General features: G+C 44.8%; 1 protein-coding gene across 1 annotated transcript; it reads right to left on the reverse strand.

Moving 5' to 3' along the window:
- Positions 1-227: 227 nt before the first annotated feature.
- NDUFB6 (NADH:ubiquinone oxidoreductase subunit B6) lies at positions 228-24747 on the reverse strand. The gene is made up of 4 exons (XM_078677444.1): positions 24478-24747; positions 23326-23418; positions 6488-6532; positions 228-392 (listed from the first exon to the last, which is right to left on the reverse strand). The coding sequence occupies exons 1-4, from the start codon at positions 24655-24657 to the stop codon at positions 324-326; spliced, it is 387 nt and encodes a 128-aa protein (XP_078533570.1). The 5' UTR covers positions 24658-24747; the 3' UTR covers positions 228-323.

Below are 24747 nucleotides of genomic sequence, written 5' to 3' on the forward strand. Positions count from 1 at the left end.
TCACTGGGGAGTACTATCGGCTTTTCCAAAGCTCGTTTCAATTTATGTTCGTCTTAACTTCGTCTCAATTTATCATCACAGTTAACGCATCCTTCCAATATAAACTGTTTAGTTGGATCCCTGCAATCTATGTGGTATATTTCTGTAGCAGAAGAGAAGGCCTATGAGATGTCAATTTTAGATAGCTTGAAAAACGTGCAAAGGAAACACTGAGGTTACAAAAAATACACATTTTTCGCAAAGTTGTCTTTAATGATAAATAGCGGTTTTCTAGTCAGTACAGAGATTCAGTAAGTATGTGAAAGATCAGTTCCAGGGCTGGTCTAATGATGTCCATGGTCGTCTTCTTTCATTGGTGGAATGACTTCCCCTGTTTCAATCAGAGTATCGCCCTAGAAACAAAAACAAACAGAAAACACGTTATACATCCGCAGATAAATTGTAGGGTCACTTGTTAATGAGAACACACAAAGCTAGGTCACTAAACTAAACTCCATTTAATTTCTACATTACATGTTTTTTAAATATTTTTATTAGGTATAACAAAGAACAAAAGAAGAGAAATGGACACAAGTCTGTGATTCAGATTCCATTTTCTTCATTCTCATTATGAAAATGGTTACATCACACCATATTTACTGGCAGGAGAATCAGTGATTGCAACTATGTATATATATATATAACTATATAATATATATAATATAATATATATAACTATATAACAACTTATAACTATAGTAAACTACTATGCGTGTTTCCTGAAATAGATGCATTTTTTGTACTGTTTACAAACAAGTTTTTGTTTGGGATATTTTCTGTTATACATTAGAGAGCTTTTCGAAAGTCGGTTGTTTCCAATACTGACCAGTCTAATTCAGTTTGTGGAAATGTGTGGCAAAGTGAGTGAGAATTGCCTCTCCGATTGGATGCACCACTGATGATGATGATTTTGGAGCCTGCGGCTTAAGGCCGTAGAAAAAATCATGTGCAAATCATCTTTGAGTATACATTCAGGGCCACTGACTTTACAGAGCCTTCATATCAATATTCAAGGGAGTGATTAGAATAACCTTATTGTGTTTAATTTCTAATCCTTAAAAAATAAGCATTGGCAAAACCATGAGGGTCTTGCTTATCAGGAGCTATTGGCTTTGAAAATGTGTTTTAGCCATGTTGTACACCAGTGCTGCTGCGGTTCAGCTTGCCTAAAAGTTAATGGGTGGGGTATAGAAGTAGACCGGGATAGAGTAGACTAGGGTATAGTAGAGTGGGGCAGAGTAGAATTGAATAGATTGGGGTAAATTAGAGTGGAGTACACTGAAGCGGGGGATAGATTGAAATGGGGTGGGATAGACTACAGTGGGTTGAAGAGGGCTGAGTTGTGTAGATTGAAATGGGGTGGGTGGATTGACAGAGACTGGGGTGGAGTGGGTTAGAGTGAAGTGGAGTGGGGTAGAGTGGGGTAGATTAGAGTGGAGTAGATTGGAGCGGGGTAGGGTAGAGGGGTAGAGTGGAATGGGGTACATTGGGGACAGAGTTGGGTAGATTAGAGTGCAGTGGGTGGATTGAGTGGAGTGGATTGACGGGGACTGGGTTGGAGTAAAGTGGAGTGTGGTAGAATGGGGTAGATTAGAGTGGGGTAGATTGGAGCGGGGAGAGTGGAGTGGGGTAAACAAAGTGGAGTGGGATTGATTGGAGTTGGGTAGTGTTAGACCTGGCATCTTTGGCGTGGTTTCCCCCTAACTTTTCGCCTCTACCTCCTGTATTTTGATGCTGTGCTGGATTTCGTTTTTGCTGGTTTAGATGCTTTGGGCACTTTGCCACTGCTGTTCAGTGTCAAAGTGCAAGTGCTCCCTGTGTAAATTGTTATGATGATTGACATATTTGTGTCACCAAGAAGTCACTAGTAAAGTGCACTGAGTGTGCCAGGGTTGGTCATAACAAATGGTACTAGTGGGCCTGCAGCACTGATTGTGCCACCCACATGAGTAGCCCTGAAATGGTCTCAGGCCTGCCACCACAGTGTCTGTGTGCAGTCTGTGAACTACCATGTCCTCCTGGTCAGTGTCCCCACTGGCCAGGCCTATCCCTTCCCTTTCTGTACGTATTGGTCACCCCTATGGAAGGCCCAAGGTACCCCCCTGGGCAGGGTGCAGTGTATGTGAAAGGTAGAGCATGTACTTGTGCAGGTGACATGCTGTGGTAGTGAATTACAGCCATTTTCGTTTTTCACTATTGTAAGGCTATCTTGCCCCATAGGCTTTCATGGGGAATGCTGGCTACAGTGGCTACCAGCATATCTTCCCATTGGAGCAAGATAGGACATAAAAGTCTGGTATCCCTGAACTCAGAATTTAATAACACTTCTTTTAGGAAAGGTTGCTTTTAAGTCCTGTGTTTGAGAACAGCACTTTTAGAAAGTTGCTGTTGTCTTGTCTGACCTTTGTGTGCCTTGGCCTGTTTGTGAATTGACTGTCTGGTTTGAGAGTGACAGAGGCTGGGAGCCCCCAGGAGACTGGCTGAGTCAGCCCTAGGCTGAATGACTGCATCTGCATCTTGAGTGGTGGGAGAGGATAGCACCTGGGTCTGAATAGGGCTGTGCCTGCCTTCTACAATGCTGGCTCCACCTCCTGCTGGGTGGCTGACGACCCTGCCCCTCTCCCGGAAAGGAGAGGCCAGGAAAACAAAGTGCTCAAGAACACCCAGAACTGGGTCAGACCGGGCTCAGAGCCCTCCTGCACAAAGGGATCAAAGACTTTTAGGGGTATAAGTACAGGACCCCCGACTACAGAAAATTAGATCATCCTGGATTCAAGAAGGAACCTCTGCCAAAGAGAAAGCTGAAACTGAAGAAGGAAGACTGTCCTGCTGTTGCTCTGCTGGACTGACCTGCTGTTGCTTTGCTGCCAAGGAGAAGGGAAGGACTTTGCTTTGTGCTGTGTCCCCTTGCTTGAAGGAATCTCCAAGGTCCTGAGAAGAGCTGGCTCCCTGTTAAGAAGTCCCAGGAACAAAAAGGACTTCACCTCCAGCTTCTCTGAACTCTGCTGAGAGAGTTCTGTCCTTCCTAGAGTGCTTGGGCCAGTTGTGGTGCCTCTGGAAGTTGTACATGAGTTGGGAAGCTGGAAACCAATATTTTAAAGACTTTCTGCAAGTTTTGTCGCATCACTCGCGGAGCGCATCCCCATCAGGGCGAGGAAATTCCCGCCGCTACGAAGGCTGAGATCGTCGCAGCGCCTGTTGCCGCTGCCAGAGTCATTGCATCCTTCGTTTGTGGGACGCTCCGGTGCGGGAAGATTACCATCGCTGCGAGTATCGTCGCAGAGCCGGTCGTCGCACCGCTGGCTTGCGGACCGCATCACGTCGCTGCAAGTGTCGTCGCAGAGCCATCGCATCGAGGAGCTGCGAGAGGAAGATCACCGCTGGTCCACGCATCGTTGCCCCGGAGATAGTTGCGGCCCCAAAGATCATCGCATCGTGCCTTTGCGAGCTTTTTCCCTACAGAACCTCCGCACCGGAATCCATACAAGGTATCGCATCCCTCCCCATAGAGACCGGAGTCACCGCAACGCGCCCGCTACATCCAGCGGGGTTGTTGCATCGCCTCCCCAAGGTCTCAGGAGTGACGCATTGCTTGTTTTCCACCGCACCAGCTTCTGTTTTGGAACTTTGTCGCATTTAAAGGTACTGTTGGCTAAACGTGACGCAACTGTGGATTATTTTATTGCAACTTTAAGAACTCTTTTGAAACCATATTCTTGAACTGTGTATGTTGGATTTTTGTCGTTTTGTTCTTGTGTAGTTTAGATTAAATACCTTTATTTTTCTAAACTGTTGTGGAGTCAGTTTGTGGTGTTTTCACTGTATTACTGTGAGTGTTGGTACAAATACTTTACACATTGCCTTTGATAAGCCTTGACTGCTCATGCCAAGCTACCAAGGTGGTGAGCAGGGGTTATCTCAGAGTGTTTCCTCCTTACCCTGACTAGAAGCAAGGGTCCCTATTTGGACAGTGGTACCTACCGCTGCCAACTAGAGACCGCCAGTTCTAACAGGGAGATTGAGAGGATTGGGGGGGGGGGGGAGAGAGTGGAGTGGATTGGGTCAGACTGTGGGAGAGTGGATTAGAGTAGATATACAGTTGGAAAAGGTAGATTGGGGTGGGGCAGATTGCAATGGGATAGATTGTAGTGGAGTAGATTTGGATAGATTGGAATGGGGTAGATTGGAGTGGAGAAGTCTGGATTAGAGTGGAGTGGGGTAGATTAAAGTGGTGTGGGTCAGAATGAAGTGATGTCGATTGGGGTAGACCTGGGTGGGGTACACTTAATGAGGTAGTGTGTGTAGATTGGAGTGGGGTGGATTTGTGTGTCCTGGTGTATATTGGGGTGAAGGGGGTAGACTGGGGTGGAGAGGAGTAGACGGGAGTTGGGTGTGGTATGTTGGAGTGGAGTTGTGTAGATTGGGCTGAGGTTGAATGAGATAGACTGGAGTGGGTTAGATTGGAATTGGGCAGATTGAGGGGATTAAGTGAAGCGGGGTAGATTGTTGGAGAGTAGAGTTGATTTTGGGAGAGTGGATTGGGTGAAATGGGGTAGATCATGGGAGGGTGTAGTAGTTTGGGGTCGAGAGGGGTAGATTGGGGAGAGTGGAGTGGGGGAGAGTGGAGTGGGGTAGATTTGGGGAGAGATAAATGTGGTAGATTGGGGGGAGAGTGGAATGAGGTTGTAGTGGGGTGGGGTAGAGTGAAGTGGGTGGGTTAGAGTGGAGTGGGGTGGAGGAGAGTGAAGTGGTAGCTGCAAAGAACTGATGGGGCTGTCACATACATTTTTGAGCTGCTGCACACTTAATAGTTGTATTTTTATTTCGGCCCTTCTAAAATGAGCATCCGCCATGATAGAATGGTAAAGTAAAACAGTCCAAACCATTCCAAGATGTCGGCTATATGCACACATGCATTACGTTGCATTCACAGCCATTTTGGTTGTTTTCCTTTACGATTCCAACAAGTCCAACAGCCATTTTAAAATGGAAAGTTAAAAACAAACAACCACTATCAGAGTAAATGAGATTTACTGGCTTTGCCAACGATTGTTTCTATTAATTTATTCCCATCAGTCCATATTTGTAGTAGTCTTCCTGCCAGTCTCTATGATGCTATAACTTCTCCATCTACAGCTCTATGCCACTTTAATTCCCCCTTTCTCTTTGTACGCCCAAGTGTCTTCATGTTTCAGGGAGGGGGTAGCAGTGCCTTACATAGAGTTCTAAATGCACGGTGTAAAAAAGAAACTCCATTTTCTTACATGCATGGAGAAGACCTCACTAATAAGTAAATGATGACTGCATTGCCAATGTGTGGGTTTCAATATATCAGTTCCTATTTTTATGTTTTGACTACCAATAGCTGTAGCTGTCTGACCAGAGCTATTGTTATCATGGAACAAACGCCACATAACATCCAAATACATACAGATGCATATAAAGAAAAGAGCTTTTGGGCAGCCCCTTCGAGCCACTGGCTACTGTGATTTAATTAGCTTTCAGCATATTCAAACAAGGTTGTCCATCAGTGTGGATATGATCTAGTTCACAAACACACCGACATTCATTTGTTTTAGTACCCGTAGGGCCCTCACACACTATATACCCGTCACCAGCTCATCCATTGCCTCCTGGCACTCCCTAGCTCATATCACCACGTTTTTTATGGCATTGCAGTGCAATAAGCTATAGAGCTTTGCACTCCCGTTCCCTTCCTTTTACTATTCTAAAATTGCTGTCAACCACGCTGGAATGGTAAAGAAAAAGAAAACCCCAACAAAATGGCTCTGGAGAGTCATGACTCATGCATGGTGCACATGCAACCACACAACAGCTACCTTTGAATTAAACTATTTTCATTGTCTCATGAAAGGAAAAAAATAAAAAATATTTTTTTAAAAATCACATGATGCATGCATCATAATGCACTGGCATCCACTCTGGCTGTCTTTACTTGCCTGTTCAATTATTGTGGAAAATCACTTCAGAACAATAAAATAGAAAGCACAGGGCTTAACAGCACGTTGCAGCTGTCAGGCACTATCAAATAAACAAACAAAGGCACCGGCAAAGCCAATAGGTTAGCACGCTGCTTTTAAAAGCAAGACCTACTGTCTTTGGTAACTTTGATAGAAGGATATATTAGCCAGTGCTAAAAAGGGGGTTTAGTCTTGTATAACATGGAGAACGAAAACAGAGGTAAAGGGAGAGCAAGGTGTGGGCATAATAAGGTAGAGCTTTAGAGCAAGGAGTTAAATTGTAATGAGGTAATTTTGCAGGAGGCATTCTTTCATCCCGTTTCTGAAAGCAAATAGGAAGAAACTTGTCTGAGATTTTTGGGAATAGTGTTCCATATGTTTGGAGCAACACAAGAGAAAGAGCATATGATTTTATTGGAAGAAAAGGTAACACACTTTAGTTGCCTGTGTTTTTTTTTTTTACTTACTGGGAATAATCTGGGCTTCAGGCCAACAATGCCATATGGTCTTTCCTAAAATAAAAAGAATATATATAAATATTAGAATAAAACACAAAAACAATGCCATTTACCCATTTTCAAACCAGCAACAAATCTGTGATGATGTGCACTAGAAGCAAGCAAGAAAAGCAAGCCTGCTTTTGTGTAACAAAATGAGCTCGGTAATATTCAAATACTGATGATTCCTTGGAATTTTAACCAGAGTGGAAGTTTGAGCATAAGCATTTTTCTTTGAAGAAAACAAACTTTGTGATATTACCCCACTATATTCTGAGTCTTCACATTGCGCTGATCACAGCCATTTATTTCTACTTCATCTCAATATCGTCAAACACTGCAAGGTCAAAGGCATGAATTGGAAGGTACACAATGCCTGTGTGCAGCAGAATGGATACCCATGGGTAATTCTAGTGTACAAAATGTTACAACCAGTCCATTACAGTGCCATCATCTTCGTTCATAACCAACATGAACAGAAGGCCCCAGTGCATTCTACCAGCAAAGACATACACAAAGCGGTCAGTGAAATTCAAACATCTCCTAAAGTATTGTGAGCCAATGCCTTCAGCTGCCTCATGTATTGCTTCACATTTAACAAAACATTAATGTCCAGAAGATAAAGCACACCCTTCAAACATTTTTTACTTTACTCATTAACGTCGAAGTATAAACCTGGCTCTCAGATATCACCCTAGACTAGGGGTGTCCACATTAGATTCTGCAGGGTTAAGTCTATGTTCGATGTTCGGATATCCACTAAAGGAAACTTTGCCCACTGCTAGGATTCAAAGGAGGTAGAAGGAGCAGCCTTACTATAATTTACTGGCCACCAGCGATGAAGGGATTGTCGGACCAACGTTGTGGACAGCTTGGAACCAGCAACTGACTCCTGCCAGCTTCCAGGCTTGACCATACCAAACCATGGATAACAGTAGAGAAAACCTGATGATGCAGTCTTTCATGAATATCAGCGCATGTATAAGACAATAGCGTCTTCCACTCACACATATACCATACTGATGGGAATGTATCTGGGAAGACTGGGCTTGTGTCCAAGCAGAAAACACTGTTTCATAGACCTCATCTACAGTTTCAGCACAGGCAGCTTCCAAGATGGCTTCCATCGCTGGTACCTCAGCTTGCCTCCGTCACTTCCCCTTGCCTCCTGTGCCAGAACCACAGCATTGGTTTTCAGAGAATCCGAATTCTGAACTGGTCAGGCAGCCTGCTGACCCAGTGCCTAAAAAGTCTGCCATGTTAATACGTTTTTCCTCAATCTATCCCCTCATAGGAGTTCATAATATCTAGTAGAGGATTATATTCATTTATTGCTGCATATGCCCATTAAACCCAGTTTTCCACCTGTGCTTTGAGAGGTTGTATGCATCTAGGACTCGGCATGCCACAGCACATCTGTTCAACCCAACACACATACATAGACAATCTAAATGGAACTCATTTACAGTGTCGATTGATTATCTCTAAAATCTGCGATTCATCATCCAGCCTTCCATGATAGCTGTTGCACACACTTGAAGGGTTTTCACCAAAATGCATGAGAAGTACCAAACTACTGAGCTTTGGCCCTCACAACCACCTTCCATGGAGGACCCACATTACCAGTAAAACACAACCAGGCACTATCATACCTGGATGACACCCAGAAAAATAAATAGACGACAAGAACAGAAATGTTAAGCCTCTTTCTCCAACAGGAAAAACTATAGGCAAACCCGGGAATCCTCTCTCTCGCACAAAGGCTGCCCTACAAGCAGCAGATTGCTTCGTCAATGACAAAGCAAGCTCAATATCCCAATCATGATAGTGCTTCACTGGCTACCTCTACATTCTTACACCATATTCAAATATTGTGTCATATTCAAAGGGTCAATGACCACACCCCCTTAAAACTGGCAGGATCACTCTGATGTCCAGAAGGTTCCCTAAACTTACCCCATTATAATACAACCAAAGGCAGTGATGAAAACAAACCACACATTTCTTCAACACGTTTCTTTAACTGAAAAGCTCTTTGCTCCGAGCCGTGAGTTGTCACAATGAGTAATCACGCAGCCAAAACTAATGCCTCCACCTATCATAATAGAGAGGAATGCCAATGACGGTTCCCTCGTCTGCCATATTAAAAGTACATTGATCTTGTACAGGGCACAGCTGCTTTTTGGCTAAGTTTGTACTATAGAAATACCATATACATACATGTGCAGCAAGGAGAGCTTTGTTATTCATAGCTATTGTAATTATGGAAATAGGACTTTAGAGTTTGAACTGGGAAGTGGGTTATGAAACACAGATACTGTGGTATACAACTGTGGAATGCTTACATACAATGAAAGCAAGATCCTCTGGCACATATTTAAGTGTATGGACTCTCTCAAGTAATCACTAAGTATTCTCATAGCACAGCTCCGCGCCTCAGGGTAGTTAGTATGCGCCACAAATATCTAACTGGGGCATACTGCAAGCTGATAGCGAGGTCAGTAACACAATTTCACTTTTCACCCAGTTGAAAGAAAACACGGAGTATCAAGGTTTCTTTGAATGGATGACAAGAAAACTGTAGCATGGGAAATATGAAGGAGAGGTAAATGACATGCCTTATTTTATGCTTTGTGGTACACATTCTACCATGCTTTACAAATGTTGGAGTGCAGTGCTATACAATGGCCACAGTATGCCTTCACAGTCCTCTCAAGTATTCTGGTCATGTGCTACCAGGCTCCCAAAGTGAACACATTTCAATATTCTGTGCTGCACTGACTGCCCTCAACCTCTGGCAGAAAGACTAGCCTCTTAGCATTATGCATTATCAATATTCTGTGCAAAAACCTACATTCCTCAGAATAGACTGATGGGATGATTGCTTTCATTAGTCTAGCTGCTAAAGTATTTGCCAATATTGTCATTGTTTTTGATTCAGAGCTGCCTTTGACATTAGAGTAACACAATGTTCTTCAATTACATTGGCAGCACTATGATATAGATTTCCAGGAGTATACCTGTGATAAGAATATGTCCTGCTCCTTTAACTTAACAAGTAAGTTTTGTTTTGGGAATCTACTTCCTCATACTTCCTAGACACCTGTTTCATGTGCAAAAACTATATTTTGCATTTAGGAATCTAATCACCTTTCTGTTCCAGCTTTCAAATATTGGTTAGCCTGACCTTATAAGCGGTCTCTTCAAATTTCGTCTTTTCTAGCCTCTTTAATCAATATAGCAAAATGATAATAACCCATGTCAACTGACATACAAATACTTCTTAGTGAAGCTTCCAAGGCCCCTCCATTCAACAACTAAACTAGAGACCCCGGCAAATCCAGTTAGGTACGGACTGTGCTGATCGCCCCACTTTATCATAGACCTAACATCCTGCACATATAAAATTATAGCACAAAGACAATTTTCTCACAGTTGTGGACCATAAAAGAGTGAAACATATTGTCAACCTCAAGTGTCATACCATACTTCATTAACAATTCTCTTACTACAATGGTACCCCATATGTGTGGATAGGCATATGCGGGAGAGAGCCAAATCAAAGCCATAACCATGGGAAGTTTTCCCAACATTTATTTTACTTAACCATATTTTGGAAAAAATAATAAAGGGTGCATCTATTTGAAAGGGAGAAAACACTTTGGTGCGTAGGACTTTTTTCCCCCTTGTGTATAACAGAATATTCATGAAGTCATGAGTTGAAGTTTAATACACAGACCTTATTCATAGAAAGATTACAAAAAACTGATTTAGAATGCCTAAAAACAATATTGCTTGACAACAACGAAGACAAAAGTCCAAATAACTAGATAATAGTTCATTGGTAACAACAGCACAATAAATAGAGATGTTAGATCAGGTGTTTGCAACCAGTGATCGCAAGCCACCAGTATCTTGCAGACGCCTTCAGAATAGCTCACAGCCTTGAGTTCATTTTTAGGTCTCGCCTAGGCAGCACATGCGCATGGTCTCTTTGAGACCTTCTCCCAGTCACCGCAAGAAAGACTTTCACAGCAGCTCTTATAACTTCTAGGCTTGACTACTGCAATAGCCTCAATACAGGCACCAATAACACTATCCTAAAAAAACTTCAGACCGTTCAACATGCAGCAGCCCGTCTGGTGATCAGGTTGCCACGTCGCTCCTCTGCATCTGCAGCTTTAAAAATGTTGCATTGGTTACCTATACACAAAAGTGTGCTCTTCAAGATACTTGTAATCACTTTTAGAGCTTTCAGGACACTGGACCCTTGTACCCAAGATCTAGATTCTTGCTCTATATCACTCTACGTACTCTTAGATCTACCTCAGCCAATCTCTTAAAACCTGCCTCCTTCAAACTTAAAACTAGAGGAGGTAGATCAGTAACTGTCCAAGGGGCAAAAGCATGGAATTCACTACCCAGTCAACTTAATCTCATTCAATCTGAAGCTTCTTTCAGGAAATCCCTAAAAACTTGGATTTTCGGAGCCCCTGACTCTATGCTTCTCGCTTATTTAATTCCTTCCGGTCCCTCCAGGCCACTCGGACTACCCTGTACCTTCTTTCTCCTATATCTGCACAGTGCCAAGACGCTCCTTTGGAGTGACAGTTGTGCTTTAGAAATTCCGCATACAATACAATACATGCCGTATCTACAATATGGGCTTCAAACAACGCTCATCTTTTTAACTGGCTCCTTTTACTGTCCTTTGTAAATGCCTGCTTTTCTTTGCCTAATATGCTTAGTAGTCCCTCCTTTTGTAACTTCCCAAGATGAATGCCTTTGTTACATGTGCTCTTCCTCTTCATTTTATTTATTACACTTTGTGAGAACTCTTTAGGTCTCGTCCTTTTCCATTGCGAAGCAATGGGAAATGGGGGAGAATTCAAGTGCTCCATCGGATAGTCAAACCACCGTTTTTTTCCGTGGCGTTTTCTTCGAGTGCACGTACAGGCACGCGCATTTGGCCCATACACTTTCATGGCCATCTGTTCCTGTTCCTAATGGCCCTCCTCCCTCCCCCAGCACAGAGCGCGCATCGCGACCGCACAGCACATCAAAGGGCTTCTCCCAGCGTGTGCTGTGCGGCTTCTCCTCCCCTAATTATGTGGCCGGCCGTACTTGTGTTTCCTGGCCGCTTCCCGGCCGATCAACTTGTATCAGTTTGCTTACATTACCATGGTTTAAGGCACACATAATTTCCTGTATCATGCCTTGCACTCCCTACCTTCTCGGGACATTCTTTGCACTTGTAATCATAGCAAACAAGGCAACTTTCAGATCAGCTACGGTCAGACAGCTATCTTGTTCGCTGTCCTTGTTTTCGACGTTTTATGTTCTCTTCCTAAGCCTTACATCAGTGACGGCCCTTTGCTAGCCTTGCACACCAAAGCCTGTGATGTCACTTATATCACAGTTGCTTGAACTAGATTACCTACCCATGCCACCTGAATTTGGCACACATTTTATATTCTCTTGCTGGACATCTCATGCCGTATCGTTATTTTTACTCCTCAATTTCCACACCTGGCATTAGTTTCTTTTCATGCCTTGCACCATTTTGTCATGCTTTACTCTACTCATGCCTTGCAAGCCCTGAACCTATTATCTTCCCTACCCAATCTTTCCACCTGATATCTTCACATGCCATATACCTGTATTCTCCTCCTATGCATATGCACCCGTTATCGTCTCTCACATCAGGAAGGTTTTGTTTCCCATGCCTGCTCCTTGCATCAATCTCATGCTCTGCACCTGAAATGTCACATCAAAGGCTCTGTGCCACTTTCACCCACACAGCAACACACAGACACACAACGCCACTCAAACCCACGCAAGCCCACTATCATCCACGCAACACCACACTCACCCACGCAACGCCACTCACCCAAGCAACACCACTCACACACGCAACGCCACTCATCCACGCAACCCCACTCATACTCATCCACGCAACCCCACTCATCCACGCAACGCCACTCATCCACGCAACGCCACTCACCCACGCAACACCACTCACCCAAGCAACACCACTCACCCAAGCAACACAACTCACCCACGCAACGCCACTCACACACGCAACGCCACTCACACACGCAACGCCACTCACACACGCAACGCCACTCAGACACGCAACGCCACTCACACACGCAACGCCACTCACACACGCAACGCCACTCACACACGCAACGCCACTCACACACGCAACGCCACTCACACACGGGTGCAGATTGTGGGTGCAGATTCAGAGAAAACTCAGCAGCACCACCACCATTGCAATGCAATAGGTCTCGTTTTAACGCAAATTTAAGCTATAGGCCTTGTAAATGGCAAAGCCTTTTATTTATGTTCCAAAAACCAGAACGCAAAAATAAAGGGCATAATCATTTACAATGCTAATAGTTCAGACTCGCGTTATTGCGAGACCTATTGCATTTTCAATGCTTGTTTTTTTAAGAGACTTTTCGTAGCTCATTTTCGAGCCACAACAGTAACACACTTCCCCAACCACATGAATGTATTTGCACTATTCACCTTGTGTAATGTAATCTGGTTCTTATGGAAAGCACTCCAATTTCCTTGGGATTGCGCAATATATAAAACTGCAGAAAATGGCTAGAAGATATTTAACTAAAGCCATCTAAAAAATAAGTCTCCTGCCTCTCACTAGACAAACATTTTAACAAATACCATACTTTTGCAGATGCTGTAGATAAGGATACAGTTTTAGTGGCCATTTTTTTGAAAAACACACTTTTCATTTAATACAGTAAGTCAAAGGGCAGGACTATCGTTATCACATCACTCATTGCATTATGTACGCAGAGTGTGTTCCTTTTGCTGTATTGTTGGCAGTGAGCCGTTCTGGCACTAGCATGTTACGAGAAATTGATTTTTTTATATAATTTAAACTGACATGGTTAGGTGTTGTTTCGTTGTACCTGTGCCTCATTTCTTAGAAGAGTGTGCAACACAAGTGCAGGTTGTTGGTCAAGTATCGTGTTGTGTAAAAACTTTAAGGTACAGGAACGGAGTTTAGACTGGCTGTGCCCTAAAATTGCCTGTCATAACTTTCTTGTCCCGAACATGGCTGTCCCTCAACTCAACTCTTGAGAAGAATGCAGTGTGCTCTAGTGTCTGGTAGTTCTCCGACAGGGTCTGTCTGCCATTGTCTTATGTCTATTGTGGTGGCGTGCTACTGCCGAGGGTTTCTATCAGCACCAGGGCAGGCATGGGGAAAAGTGCGTGTTAAGATTGATTGGTAGACCCGGGAGCACTGATGTCATGTCCTCCTCCAGGACCCATCCATAGAAGCTCTGCGTAAGTAATTGAAAATGTGACTTTATCGCTACTGAGTCTGCCATACATTCTTGTGAACTGGGGTTTTGGCTCCCTTAGTGGCATAACATCCTGTGCTTTTGACAAATTAACTTAATGGCTTTGTGCCTTACAAAAACACCAAATGCAGGTTATTAGGGTGATAATATTTACTGATATGCTAAAGCACTGCCTCCCGGATTCAAGCAGGTCGATTACAAAACAAAGACAGCAAGTATTCTACTTTTAGTCCAGCTCCGACTCCATCCTGGTGCTTGCTTCAGAAATGAGATGGGCATTGCTGATAAGCTTTCCCTTTGCTAAGATGTTTTAAAGGGCTACACTCACACTACAGTGCTTTACAAATAGACTTAACGAAACTTTGCACTAAATTGAACCTTAAACGTACTGCTTTTTAGCCGAGCCTCAGCAGTGCATGCACTACTCTGCAAGGCATGCTGTTCCTAGAATATGGACTTTAAGAACCACCCATCTTTTCAATTGCCTCCCCTTACTGTCCTTTGTAAATGCTGGGTTTTGATTGGAGGATACGCTTAGTAATCCCTTCTTTCAGACTTTTGGATCTTCCCAGGAGGACTGCCACTGTTACATGTGCTTTTACACTTCTGTTCCCCACACCACCTCATCCCTCCCACAACAATGCTTGCCCGCCCCAACCACCCCTCCGAGGTCACTGCTTGTTCCTGCTTATAAGGCAGCATGATACCTAGTATCTGTTCCCGAGTGCCATGACCTTCCCCAACTCGCTTCTGAAGACAGGAGACCACTGCAAATCTTCAGTGCCCGCTATACAGTCCTGCCCGTCGCAGCTTAAAATCTCTAGCATTTCTTTTCTTACTGTTTTATTTGCCTTAGAGTAGTTGCATTGGCAATGCTTAGTTTAAAAAAAAATTCAGATTTTGAACAACCGTATGTAGAGCCCCACTCTAAAATGGTGGCTTGCCTGGTGGCAGGAGTGACGTGCCCCATTGGCTGGGGGCAGACCAGATCACGCTGGTCACCGGGTGGCACTGCACATGTGTATTCAGACTGGTATAGAGGTCTCTGCACCCTGGACAACAGTGCATTTCGGCTTAGGTTATTACCCTGTCAGTCTGCGCCTCCAGCCCTGGTAAGCATGGAGAGTCGTGTTCAGCCCTCGTTATATAATACTGTCTGAGGTTACCGATAAAAAAAATATTTTTAAACTAGCAAAGACAGAAGCAGGAAATATGAATAAATAGCAGGAAAAAGCGAACCTAGTAAAGGAATGCATAAAGTTATTAACGTTTCTTGATATTTCAGATGGTAAGTGGGGATTTGGTAACAGAGACAGTAAAAGATGAAGATGTGTTAATTTCGTTGTCTGATTGATGTGCTTATTAAGATGATCATATTAAGGTACTTCCATATGACATTAAAACAGAAGGTCCACTTAGGGGGCTTGGAAGGCCTTTCAACTGGAGAAGAGGATGTTTTAAGGACATGCGCAGCACAGCCATTAATTCCTGTAATATCTGCATGCTTCAATTGGGTAGGTACCACACTTCAGAAGTATACTTGTTAGTGTAAATTTGTGAGTCGATTCTTGCACAGGATTTGATACACAGGATCTTGTTTAAATCAAACCAACTACAGTTGGACAAGTTGACTGCAAAAGTACCTTAAATAATTAAAATCTGTTTTATGCAAAATACAGATGCACCAAATCCAACCATCAAAACGCTTCTTTTCAGATTAATTCTAAAACATACAACTATCACATACGTAACACAAAAGTAAAAAAAACATTTTCATTACAACGGCAATAGCGCTAACGCTAAAATAAGTAAGACCTATTGCATTGCAAATGTTGGTTTCTTATGCAATTAGTAACAGTTTTACTTTCATAAAGGCAACCCATTTCATTTTTGTCTGCCACAGAAGGAGTGTGAAAACAATTTACTTTAAAAAAAATGTGTAGTAACTACACTCATAGTAGTTAGTAGGTAGGAGCTTCTTTATTCACAAGTACATGTATACAGCTTCACTTCATAGTAACCTTCAGTTTCTTCAACTGAAAGCCTTACTTAGAACACCACTACAATATCATTCAATCGCATCACCAAGTTCTACAATTGCCGGAAAGGATTTCCACACATCTTCCCCCCCCCCCCACCCCCCCCCCCCTCCAATACAAAGAGTTGCATTTCAACTACATTTCATTCAGTAAAATTTGGAGCATTAACTTTACACAAGTTACCCACACTCCATTCCTTTCCATCGTCTAATTTGACAATGGGTTACATTACTTTAAACACTCTTTGCGGCTGAGAGAACTTGCTCCCTCCCTTCTTAATAAAACCCATTTTCCTCGTAGCAACCCAATCACCACATTTCACTCCAACAATCTTCACTCCCTTTCTCTTATCATAATCTGCCTTGTTGCGTTCATGTGACTTTCTCACTCATGCATTCCCGATCCACCCAAACTTGATTTTTCTTTTACAAACCACACAGTAGACTCTTTGGTTGCCGGTTCTCTGCCTTTAAGGGCAACAAATGGAGAAACTCCAGTGACAGAATGAGGCGTCACTCTATGGGCCCACATAATTTTGTCCAGTTCCTCTTTCCACGCTAATCCGTTACCCAGGGATAATTTAATGTTTTCCGCAATGATACGGTTGACCCTTTCAACCAATCCATTAGCCTGTGGCCTAAACATTGCCACTCAATTATGCTGGATTCCAAACTTTGCAAGCAACTTTATCAAAACTGTGGAAACCAGTCGTATTCCATTATCGGTGTCTAATGTCTTAGGTATTCCTTCCTCCAAGAATGCCTCTTTTATAAACTCAATAACCTGCATGGACGAAATGTGCTCCACAGACCTGACCACAAACCATTTACTATCGTAATCCACTAAAACAATTAATAATCTATTCCTGACCCCCAATCTTTCTATAGGAACCAGGAAATCCATAGCCAATTTCTCCCAGGGTCGATCAGGTGCCTTCACACACCCTGAAGGAGGCTGAAGAACCACCCTGCTCTTGTCACTGTTGCTACAAGCATAACAATCTTTAACAACCTCCTCCACCACCCTATCCATTTCAAGCCACCAAAAACACTGCCTCAATCTCCTTTTACTCATACTCCTCCCCAAGTGTCCTACATGTACAATCTTAATCAGTCTACCTCTCAGTGCCTTGGGCAGAACTATGAGGTTGCACTTCAAAACCTTATCTGCTGGACTGCTCAACTGATCCTTCACCTTAACGTACTGCCTCAATCATTCACTCAAAACGGAAGCATTTTGCTACTTTTCACGTCCTTCAACTCTGTATTCCTCATCTGCACTCAATGCTTCCATCCACTCCTCACGCGTCAAAGCCAATTCCCCATCAACAAGAGTTGTCAACTAACCCACTTCAGACATGAGAGAAACATCCTCCTCTACATCAACTGGCAAACGCGATAAACAGCTATCACATTTCTTTTACACCTGACAAATTCAATCGCAAAATTCAAATCCATCACAGATAACAGCCAATCGGAAATACGTGGAGTTACATTTCCTTCAAGACCCTTGCCGCCTTTGAAAATATGCAATAAGGGCTTGTGATCCGACCTAAGTGTGAAAGGCAAACCCCATAGGTTAAATCTAAAATGATTCATTCACAATCTAACGCTTCCTTTTCAATAGCAGAATACGACCTTTCTGCACCCTGCAAATGACGCGATGCATAACCACTCACTTTCTCTTCATCATCAACACTCTGGTTCAACACAGCACCCAACCCCACATTCCATGCGTCAGTCATCACTGTGGTCTTTTTCTTAACATCGAAGTGACCCAAAGTAGGCGCACGAACCAGCGAGGCCTTAATATAATTAAATACTGTCTGACAAGCCGTACTCCATTCGAACAGCACTCCATTCTTTACCAATACTCTCATACGTTCTACAACATCAGAAAAATTAGATACAAATTTAGAGCAATACTCAGCAAGGCCAAGAGCTTTAATTATTGCTTTCACAATACTTTTTTGGGGTCTAATTCCACCTGCAGATATCTCAAGCCCCAAATAATTCACGTGTTCCCTTCTCAGTTGACATTTTTTGTTTTTTTATAGTCAATCAATGTTCCGCGATCCTCCTCAGCACTCCACACTGCAATTCATCATGATCTTCAAAAGACCTACCCACAGCCATAATGTCGTCCTGGAAACACAAACCCCTTTCCATCCCCTGAAAAATATTTTGCATAATCCCCTGGAACACTGCAGAGGCCGATGCCAGGCCGAATTGCATTCGACAATAATGAAAGGTCCCTAGAGGTGTCACAAAGGAAGTCAGAGGACGTAATTCCTGAAGCAAATTCACTTGGTGGTAGGCCATAGACATATCTAAAACACTGAATATTTTTCCAGCTCCCTTCACACTCAACATCTCTGTGATATTGGGAAGTGGCTGACGGTTGACCCATATATTCTTGTTCAAGTCCCTCAAGTCTATGCAAATAGTCTTTCCTTGAGCTCTCCGTTTTAGGATAAAATATTAATATATATGTAACTCATGGTTTGTAAACCAAATTTCATCATCAGAATTCTTCTTAAACTGCTTTTCCTGGGGTGGAGGTTATTCAGAACTCTGGCCCCTGTGCAAATTTGTAGTAACCACACTCACAGAAGATTCTTTATTCACAAGTACATGTATACAGCTTCACAGTAACCACCAGCTTCTTCAACTGAAAGCCTTCCTTAGAACACCACTACAATATCATTTGATCGCATCACCAAGTTCTACAATTGCAGGAGAGGATTTCCACAACATTCTCCAGGGAAACGTCTCTCTCTCTCCATTACAAACTTACCCTATAAAGGCATAAATACCATTTCAATGAACAATATATAGAATGGAAAAGCACAGGTGTGACTGACCCTTCACCAGTGACACAAGATATAACACTAAATGTTGTAGCACACAGGATAATCTAATGCTTTGCTAAAAACCTATAAGATTCAAAAAGTGAGACCCCTTGGCTAGGCCAATGCTTGTTAAATAAGCACACAGTCACATTTTCCTTTTCAAGTTAAGGGAAGGCTGTGTTTATTTTACACTACTATCACCAGGCTGCAGATGGTAGGGCCTGATAATGAGCAGTGCTCAGTCTGATTTATGACCCAAGCTGGGGCAAAGAGGTAAAGAACTGAAGCACTGATGGTTTTTAACTCTTAAATAAAAGTCCTTGTCAACTCAATATTGGAGCGCAAGAACAAAATTTTGCTTCTCAATGCTTTTAAATGGGAGAAAATGAAAAGTGACCTTAATGATCAAGTTCATCCTCATTTTTTAATTTTCTCCAATTTCAAAGAGCCACATGTATAACAAGCATTGGAAATGCAATAGGTCCCGCATTAGGAAAGTTTGAGCGATTGGTATTGTAAATGACACTTTTTTTATTTATGTGTTGGTTTTGAAATAGCAAAATTAATAGCTTTGTCAGTTACAATGTCAATAGTTTTAACTTTCGCAAATGTGACACCTATAGCATTTGTAATGCAATGTGTGTTGTATTTACGTGACTTAGATGTATTGATATTACAAATAACAATGGCTTTTAATTTTGTAAATAATGTGGTGGTGGATGCGGTGGTGGTGCATGTGGCGGATGTGGTGGTGGCGGATGTGGTGGTGGTGGATGTGGTGGTGGCGGATGTGGTGGTGGCGGATGTGGTGGTGGCGGATGTGGTGGTGGCGGATGTGGTGGCGGCGGATGTGGTGGCGGCGGATGTGGTGGCGGCGGATGTGGTGGTGGTGTATGCAGTGGATGTGGTGATGGTGGATGCTGTGGTGGTGGTGGATGTAGTGGTGGTGGGTGTGGTGGATGTAGTGGTGGTGGGTGTGGTGGATGTGGTGGTGGTGGGTGTGGTGGATGTGGTGGTGGATGTAGCTGTGGATGTGGCGGTGTATGTGGCGGTGTATGTGGCGGTGTATGTGGTGGTGGATGTGGTGGTGGAGGTGATGGTAGATGTGGTGGTGATGGTAGATGTGGTGGTGGTGGTGGATGTGGTGGTGGTGGTGGTGGATGTGGTGGTGGTGGATGTGGTGGTGGTGGTGGATGCGGTGGATGTGGCGGTGGATGTGGTGGTGGATGTGGTGGTGGATGCGGTGGTGGATGCGGTGGTGGATGCGGTGGTGGATGCGGTGGTGGTGGTGGATGTAGTGGTGGTGGATGTGGTGGTGGAGGTGATGGTGGACGTGGTGGTGGAGGTGATGGTGGATGTGGAGGTGATGGTGGATGTGGTGGTGGAGGTGATGGTGGATGTGGTGGTGGAGGTGGATGTGGTGGTGGTGGATGCGGTGGATGTGGAAGTGGTGGTGGATGTGGATGTGGTGGATGCGGTGGATGTGGTGGTGGTGGATGTGGTGGGTGTGGAGGATGTGGTGGTGGTGCATGTGGTGGATGTGGTGATGGATGTCATGGTGGAGGTGATGGTGGAGGTGATGGTGGATGTGGTGGATGTGGTGGATGTGGATGCGGTGGTGGTGGAAGTGGTGGTGGATGTGTTGGATGTGTTGGATGTGGTGGTGGTGGTGGATGTGGTGGTGGATGCGGTGGTGGATGCGGTGGTGGATGCGGTGGTGGATGTGGTGGTGGATGTGGATGCGGTGGATGTGGATGCGGTGGTGGTGGAAGTGGTGGTGGATGTGTTGGATGTGGTGGTGGTGGAGGATGTGGTGGTGGATGCGGTGGTGGATGTGGTGGTGGATGCATGTGGTGGATGTGGTGGTGGATGCATGTGGTGGTGGATGTGACGGTGGATGTGGAGGTGATGGTGGATGTGGTGGATGCGGTGGTGGTGGATGCGGTGGTGGTGGATGCGGTGGTGGATGCGGTGGTGGATGCGGTGGTGGATGCGGTGGTGGTGGTGGATGTGGTGGTGGTAGATGCGGTGGATGTGGAAGTGGATGTGGATGTGGTGAATGTGGTAGACGTGGTGGTGGTGGATGTGGTGGTGGTGGGTGTGGTGGATGTGGCGGTGGATGTGGCGGTGGATGTGGCGGTGGATGTGATTGTGGATGTGGAGGTGATGGTGGATGCGGTGGATGTGGTGATGGTGGATGCGGTGGATGTGGTGGTGGTGGATGCGGTGGTGGTGGATGTGTTGGATGTGGTGGTGGATGTGGTGAATGTGGTGGTGGATGCGGTGGATGTGGTGGTGGATGTGGTGGTGGTGGGTGTGGTGGATGTGGTGGTGGGTGTGGTGGATGTGGTGGTGGATGCGGCGGTGGTGGATGCGGTGGTGGATGTGGTGGTGGTGGTGGATGCGGTGGTGGATGTGGTGAATGTGGTGGTGGATGTGGTGAATGTGGTGGTGGATGCGGTGGTGGATGTGGTGGTGGTGGGTGTGGTGGTGGGTGTGGTGGATGTGGTGGTGGATGCGGCGGTGGTGGATGCGGTGGTGGATGTGGTGGTGGTGGTGGATGTGGTGGTGGATGCGGTGGTGGATGCGGTGGTGGATGCGGTGGTGGATGCGGTGGTGGTGCATGTGGTGGATGTGGTGGTGGTGCATGTGGCGGTGGATGTGGATGTGGAGGTTGATGTGGTGGTGGAAGCGGTGGATGTGGTGATGGTGGATGTGGTGATGGTGGAGGTGGTGGTGGATGCGGTGGTGGTGGATGGGGTGGTGGTGGTGGATGTGGTGGTGGATGTGGCGGTGGTGCAAGTGGTGGTGGATGTGGTGGTTGATGTGGTGGTGGGTGTGGTGGATGTGGTGGTGGATGGGGTGGTGGTGGATGTGGTGGTTGTGGATGTGGTGGTGGTGAATGTGGTGGATGTCATGGTGGATGTGGAGGTGATGGTGGATGTGGTGGTGGATGTGGTGGATGTTGTGGTGGTGGATGCGGTGGTGGTAGAAGTGGTGGTGGATGTGGTGGTGGATGTGGTGGATGTGGTGGTGGTGGATGTGGCGGTGGATGTCATGGTGGATGTGGAGGTGATGGTGGATGTGGTGGTGGTGGATGCGGTGATGGTGGAGGTGGTGGTGGATGCGGTGGTGATGGATGGGGTGGTGGATGTAGTGGTGGTGGATGTGGCGGTGGTGCAAGTGGTGGTGGATGTGGTGGATGTGGTGGTTGATGTGGTGGTGGGTGTGGTGGATGTGGTGGTGGATGGGGTGGTGGTGGATGTGGTGGTTGTGGATGTGGTGGTGGTGAATGTGGTGGATGTCATGGTGGATGTGGAGGTGATGGTGGTGGTGGATGTGGTGGTGGATGCGGTGGTGGTAGAAGTGGTGGTGGATGTGTTGGTGGATGTGGTGGTGGATGTGGTGGATGCGGTGGTGGTGCATGTGGTGGTGGATGTGGCGGTGGATGTCATGGTGGATGTGGAGGTGATGGTGGATGTGGTGGTGGATGCGGTGGTGGTGGATGCGGTGGATGCGGTGGATGTGGTGATGGTGGATGCGGTGGTGGTGGTGGAAGTGGATATAGCGCATGCATACTTATGGCATGACTAAAAAAAAAGCAAGCTGGTTCTGAGAAGCTGCGGGCTCTTAACGACAGATGAAATCAGCCGCATTCCTGGATTTCTTAAAGTTTGTCGGAGGGGAGGGGGGCCGTGGGCTTTGCAGCACTCATGAGGCGGTTTTATACATTTTGGTTATCCATTTGTTGTGGGCAAGAGATGGGGAGATTACCAGTGACGGAGGGCGCAGACCTTTGCAGCTGTGAGCGCATTCAATTAATGAAAAAAGAAAAGGAGACACGGCCGGCCGGCCGTGAAACTGAAAGCACGGCCGGCCGTGAAAAAGCCTTTGATGCAGCAGGGGGTAATTAGGGGAGGAGAATGGCTGGGCTGAGGCAGAGCGCAAAGCCTTTGATGCAGCAGGGGGCGGAGCGGGAAGAGCTACTGGCGGCACCAAGCTGACGATTTGATGCTGTGCACGCGCATTTTAACTAATTGCGCTTGCGCATTAAGTTAAAAGTACACATGCACTGCATCAAATCGCCAGTCTAGGTAAGCTCTGTTTAAGCCCCTATAGTCTCGCTCTGCTCAATGTGCATGCGCATTGACAGGCGAGACCTAAAAAGGAGGACTCTTGCTCCAAGAGGCCAGTAGACACTATGTTATATCTGTAGGTAAAAAAGTCATTTTTTTAAATGGGAGACATTTAAAGTGAAGAGAAATATTAAGTCTTACTGTTTTTCTCCACTTTCAATTAAGCCAATTACGTCTTAATGTTTGCCCCTAGTCAAAGTATTCAAAGTATTGTTTCTAACTCTATGGATATTAGGTTTAAAGTTAATGAAGCTAGGCGTTGGGGTGCATGGTAACAATGCACGTGTGGCTTTGCCTTCAGTAGCGCGTAGTGATTTTCACTGATCAGCAGTAGCTTTCACTACAGAAATATTTGGAGATACCTGTTTTAATAGAAGTGATAATTAATCTAGATATGCTTATATTAAAAATACAACCTCAAAAATATCAGTAACCTACTTACCATTATATGGTACTTCACATAGTAGTGAACAATCCAGGCAGGTATAAGCAATCGAGTTAAAGTAAACACACCAGCATTGTAGGCCTTGAACATCTGAAACAAAGATATACACAAACATATATTGATTACTCCACAATACAACTAAAAACAATGATTGCATTAAACTTGTGAGATCGAACTTCTAATAACTTCACAGTTAATAAAGCATCTCTTGAAAAAAAAGGGAGTCCAGGATGAGGATGAAAATATTTTACTCTGGGATTGAGCTACCTTTCGACCTGCCCTTAACTTGTATGTTAGGTCGAAGCCTACCAGACAGAGTTGCTATCTGGTTACTAACGACTACTTTGGGGACATTCTGAAAGTAGACCTAAAAATGCAATCCGCCCATTATTTACCCGGGCTTTGTGGCTTGCAACACACATGCTCTTGCTTTCTATTTGCTGGCTTTATTTGTTTTAGACTGTCCAGCATGACTTTGTCCCTTACTTGGAGCACAGCCTAGTTACGGCATTCATCCATGAGTGCTCACTTTCGGTAAACGGGCCTTTAAATTTTGTTCTGATCTCGTCACATTTGCTGTGCATTCTAAGACAGAGGTCAAATGTCAGGCTCTGTCTTCCAAGAGAGCTTGGTGTTTACTTTTCTTTCTCTGACTTTAAAGTGAGAGGATTTAACGGACAATCTGGGGGTGTGAAAGGAAAGGCTTTTTTATAGTACAAAACAAAATGTAAATGCCTGTAAATTAACTGTGCGAACATTTCAGAATATATCACAATTAGGAAGGCGGAAATGAAGCATATATATATATATATATATACACATATACATACACACAAACACAAATACAGTCATACTCTTAATGATTGCTCTTTGGTGGTGGCTCCCATAAAAATCATTTCTAGAGAAGCCATTATTAAAATATCACACTGCTATATACTGTTCAGTATACCGAAACCCACATGAGATCTTGGCATAAATACGGTTTACCTAAGGCTGCACACCAAGACATTCCGAGTCTTGCTTAAGTGCTAAGTTACCAGATGGTCAAGTAGGCACACGGTAAGAATGATGGATTGGACCGTCCCTTATTAACCAGGTGCACCCCCCAATCATCTCGAGCTATTAATGGTCCCAACATGAGTCACTTACAGATAACCTCCAGAAAGTGCGGGGCTCCAAAAATCGCTGCCAGAAGGCTTCAACGGGCCATGGCTTCTTGGGGGGTAGTGCAGGCTCTCGCGGACTCAGCTCCTGGTCTTTCAGCCAGCGGCGTCGAAGCGTTCGCAGCTGATCCAGCCGCAGCTTCTCGTCCGGGGTATAGCCCGGCATATTAGTGGCTTCCCCAAAACAAGCAGGCACCGAGCAGTCTAACCGAAGTCAGAGTTGAACCGTTCGAGTGTCAGCGACAGCGAGAAGACT

The sequence above is a fragment of the Lissotriton helveticus genome, chromosome 2_1 (genome assembly GCF_964261635.1).
Source record: "Lissotriton helveticus chromosome 2_1, aLisHel1.1, whole genome shotgun sequence".
In the NCBI taxonomy this organism is placed as follows: domain Eukaryota; kingdom Metazoa; phylum Chordata; class Amphibia; order Caudata; family Salamandridae; genus Lissotriton; species Lissotriton helveticus.

Coding starts and splice junctions, on each gene's coding strand:
- NDUFB6 (XM_078677444.1), bottom strand. CDS start 24,657: ATGCCGGGCTATACCCCGGACGAGAAGCTGCGGCTGGATCAGCTGCGA. Junction 6,533..23,325: donor ATGTGAAGTACCATATAATG/GTAAGTAGGTTA, acceptor TTTTTATTTTAG/GAAAGACCATATGGCATTGT. Junction 393..6,487: donor TGAAGCCCAGATTATTCCCA/GTAAGTAAAAAA, acceptor TTTTGTTTCTAG/GGCGATACTCTGATTGAAAC.